This window comes from Arachis ipaensis, chromosome B10 (genome assembly GCF_000816755.2).
Source record: "Arachis ipaensis cultivar K30076 chromosome B10, Araip1.1, whole genome shotgun sequence".
Classification (NCBI taxonomy): domain Eukaryota; kingdom Viridiplantae; phylum Streptophyta; class Magnoliopsida; order Fabales; family Fabaceae; genus Arachis; species Arachis ipaensis.
In genome coordinates this window covers 6,629,392-6,633,785 of record NC_029794.2, presented here as the reverse complement: position 1 = coordinate 6,633,785, position 4,394 = coordinate 6,629,392, and the positions used below count along the sequence as shown (strand labels likewise).

The 4,394-nt window shown below is 33.2% G+C and overlaps 1 protein-coding gene across 1 annotated transcript; it reads right to left on the bottom strand.

The window, feature by feature from the left end:
* Positions 1,400-3,270, bottom strand: LOC107620027 (pathogenesis-related protein 1B-like). The gene is made up of 2 exons (XM_016322253.1): positions 3,087-3,270; positions 1,400-1,830 (listed from the first exon to the last, which is right to left on the bottom strand). The coding sequence occupies exons 1-2, from the start codon at positions 3,268-3,270 to the stop codon at positions 1,400-1,402; spliced, it is 615 nt and encodes a 204-aa protein (XP_016177739.1).

Here is a 4,394-nt window from a genome sequence, read left to right as displayed (position 1 = left end):
ATTTAGTGCAAAAATTATTTTTGTATGGTTTAAAAAATTTTTAAATATATACATAAGAGATTTATTTTTGTAGACTTAGTTAGAATTATGATTTGGATTATTTTTGTGTTATTGCTTGCCTTATAAATTTGATATGTGAATTATGGTCTTAGTCCTTTTGCTCCTTTCTTAAAAGAGTCATGATATTTTTAACTTTCTAAAGAAAATAGTATTAATTAAAGGTAGTTACTCCAATAAAGATTGTATGATTGTCATCATGTGAAGATATTTTATTTTGACCATTGGATGATAGATTGTAGGATTTGATTTTTATTTAAAGTAAAAGCGTTATCTTTATTCAAAGTGTTACTAAACAAATAAGTTACACTTTTTAAATAAGGATCATCATGAGAAGATGTTTTTGGCATCTTCATGGAAGTAGTTGCCTTAATTAAATGCAGGCATTCTTAACCTTTTAAACGCATCCAGCGAAACATAGAAATAGGGTAAAGTACTAAATTGGTCCCCTAGGTTTGGGCGTAATTCTGTTTTGGTCCTTAAGGTTTAAAGTGTTCTATTTGAATCCAAAACGTTTTCATTTAGCATCAATTTAGTCCCACAGTGAGGTCAAAATTAAATAATTAACAAAATATCCTACATAACAACAGTTCAAGAACAAAATCGATAATCTGGAGAACAAGTACAAGCTCTAGAGGTACAAAATCAACCATTGATACATCAATACATTTATTTATTATTTTTTATAATATAAATAAAATATTTTCTATAAAACTAAAGAAAATGATAAATAAATGTATTGATGCATCAATGGTTGATTTTGTACCTCTAGAGCTTGTACTTGTTCTCCAGATTATCGATTTTGTTCTTGAACTGTTGTTATGTAGGATATTTTGTTAATTATTTAATTTTGACCTCACTGTGGGACTAAATTGATGCTAAATGAAAACGTTTTAGATTCAAATAGAACACTTTAAACCTTAAGGACCAAAACAGAATTACGTCCAAACCTAGGAGACCAATTTAGTACTTTACCCCATAGAAATATTACATGAAAAGATTCCTCACGGACAACACTAACACGGGCTCACAAACTTATACCTGAATTCTTGTATATTTGCACTAATAATTAAAGCCCCTGAATATATACAGTATATTATTATGGATAATGCTAGGTAATTAATAACTTTTTTGAATAATATGAACAATCACCGATAAAATTAAAACACACTACACCTTCAAATTATCCATTTAAAACTTAATATTAGAATAATCATCCGCACATCTAGTAAAATAAACATCCTATATATCTATTATTCATATTGTTTAGTATTTTCATTACCTACCTATACTTTTTTGATTATTATTACTCCATAGTCCATAAGATATTGGTACTTATTAATTAGTAGGGTCGTTGATCAAGCAAATTTCCTGGAGGGCTATAGTTACAGGAAACCATGTAGGCTCCAACTTCGCATTGGACCCTAGCGCAACCTATATGAGTAGTGTCACGCCAAACAACCTGCATATAGTGACGACAGTAACCGCCAATGCATGAGTTGGATTTTTCGTCATAGTATTGTTTCTGTGCCACCCATACGCCCACAGCTTGTGCTCCAGTAAGCTTTCTGAATGCTCCCGTTGCTGTAACACCACTCTCTGTGTTCTCACCATAAGGACCATCCGATTGAATCGGTATGCAATGTTCAGTTTTCTGACTCAGGTGTAGGTATGCATATGATTCTAGTCTCCAGTCCCATTTTAGTGGTTTAACCTTAACTTTTGCACGTGCTGTGTTGTGAGCTTCAAGATAATCTTCTGGAGAATTTTGTGCTGATAAACACCAAGGGAGTACACACATTAAACTTATTATTAGCCACACTAATAATATCTTCATTTTTAATATTGTTCTCTGATTGCAAAAATTAGACGCGATTGTGTTATTTATATATATTATATGACTGGTATTTATAAGAAAATTATTTGCCTAAATGTTGCATCAAAGGTCAACAATTTCAAAGCTGATTTTGATGTGCACCCTGAAGGTAACCAGGGAGCACCGCTAATATATATATATATATAAAGAAAAAGAATTTTTGTTCTTCGTGGAAAAGGATTTGTTTTCTATAAATAAATACTAATGTAGTTACCATCATTTGATGCACTTGAACGCAAACATATATTTAATTTGCTTGAAAACAAAGGAGAGAACATTTGTACCATTATTATTAAGATTAATGATTAGAGCAGTGAAATTATCTATCCAAAGATTTAATTAAGTAAAACCAACGTGCCTCTGCTCTTTCATATTAAAATTAAGGCATGTGACCACCAAATTGTCAAAGAGTCAAATATTTCATCTATCTCGTGACCAATCATGTAATTAAACCTGTGGTGATTTTCATCATTCTTCATTAAGTAAATCTTTGAAACTACAAATATTCCATTCATAATACAATGTATGTCTTGTTAAGTTTTATCCTAAATATAGTTGAAAAAATTAACGTCATCATAACTAAAGTCTTTTGAAAATATATATATATATATGTGTGATTTCTTTCAAACCCATGCTATTTTTATGGGTAATTTATCCTTGCATATGTGTCATCATCTCAGTCATTGATAAAAAAAATTTTCAACCTCTCATTAATTCCTTCAATAAATGTGTTCACACTACATTGTATTTTATATTATTTACATTATACCACATAACGTATTTGTACTGTAATATAAATGGGTGCAATGTGCAAATAATTGATTTTACAAATCCCCCAAATACCAAAGAAATCAAAATCTTCCCCAAATACCATTTGAATGTCTCAAGCTTCTTCTTCTTCTACCTCTCAAAATACACTTCGAAGGAACTGCTTCTTCTTCAATCTCACTGCTTCTTCTCCCCTACTGTCCACTGCTCCTTCTTCTCTACCCTTCCTATAGGTGATGAGTGTGATTTTTTCGGCGACCCGCTCGCAAAACCTTCCCCAAATACCCCTGTAATGTCCATTGCTTCTTCTTCTACTACCTCACTGCTTCCTCTACCCTTCCTATAGGTGACGGATTTGATTTTTTCAGCGATCCACTTGCAAAACCTTCTCCAAATACCCGTGTAATGTCCAGAGCTTCCTCTTGTACCTCGCTGCTCCTCCAACCGTTCCTGTAGTTGAAGCGTTTGATTTTTCCGGCGACCCACTCGCAAAATCTTCCCCCAAATACCGCTTTAATGTCAACAGCCTCTTCTTCTACCTCATTCCTCTGATTTCTTCGGTGACTCATCGTTAGTGACAGATTTTTCCGAACTCCGTCGAAGACCCTGCCTACTGCTTCTTCGTCTAGGGTTACGCGGGTATCCTTTTCTGTGACTCACAGGCGGAGTGAAGTATTTCCGAAACCGTCGAAGAACGTAACTCATCCCCTTGCCGAGAACGGTTCCGTCGACCCACGTGGAAAACCCTCTCGAAAAATCATTGTAAGACCTACTGCTTCTTCTTATAGCTGATTCGTTTCTTTTTGTTGTCGATTTTCACAATCAATTTTGCGTGATTTGTTCTATTATTCACTTTCTTTAATCACCATTGATCGAAGCAGATTGTTTCAATTTTGAATGCAATAGTTGATAATAGTTGTTCATGGTGGTGTTTAATGTTAATCAGATTGATGGCCAGTGATGCATGCTCCTCAAACACGAGACGAGGCAGAGGCGAAGCCGGCGGACAACAGGAACTGATAGCTGGATATGCAAGTTCAAGTTCACTGCAACCTGCGGATGTAACAGATGGTGTTGCCCCAAAATACTTATGCGAAAAATATGCCATTTGTTACATGTCAAAGACAGACACCACTCCGAATAGGCTAATTTTTGGATGCCCATTGTTAAAGGTAAGCACCAAATTCTTCATGTATGATCACTAAGTTTATGCTAAAATTGGCTAAATTTTGAATTTTTGGAATGGAGGTTTAGAATATAGACTTTGGTTATTTTTCCTAGTTCAAGTTGTTGTGGATGTGATTTTTAGTTGTTTAGAATGGCATGCCTATTGGTTATGAAAATGATTTGATTTTGTAAGCGATATGCTGTTAAATTGGGTTGATATTGTATATGATTTGATATTGGTGTTGGTTAATTTTGAAGAATGATTGAGAACTGGAAAAAAGTTAATTTCTTGAAAATAGATGTACCTAGATTAAAAATGTTGATTTTGACATGAATTCACATTGAACCTGATCTAATATAAAAAATGGCTTTAAAAGTTGAAAGGATTTTTAATATTTAGCCTTTAGGGATTAATTACATTCACATATGTGGATTAGATTGAATTGGAGTGTTTTGTACCACCATACATTCATTGTTAGCATAATTAATATGTATTTATATTTCAATATATATTTCATATTAATAG

Bases quoted from the DNA above. Each gene is read 5' to 3' on its own strand.
- LOC107620027 (XM_016322253.1), bottom strand. From the start codon at position 3,270: ATGAGTCACCGAAGAAATCAGAGGAATGAGGTAGAAGAAGAGGCTGTT. The intron at 1,831-3,086 runs GTTTTGCAAGTG...GGTGTTTATCAG, and splicing joins TACACGGGTATTTGGAGAAG to CACAAAATTCTCCAGAAGAT.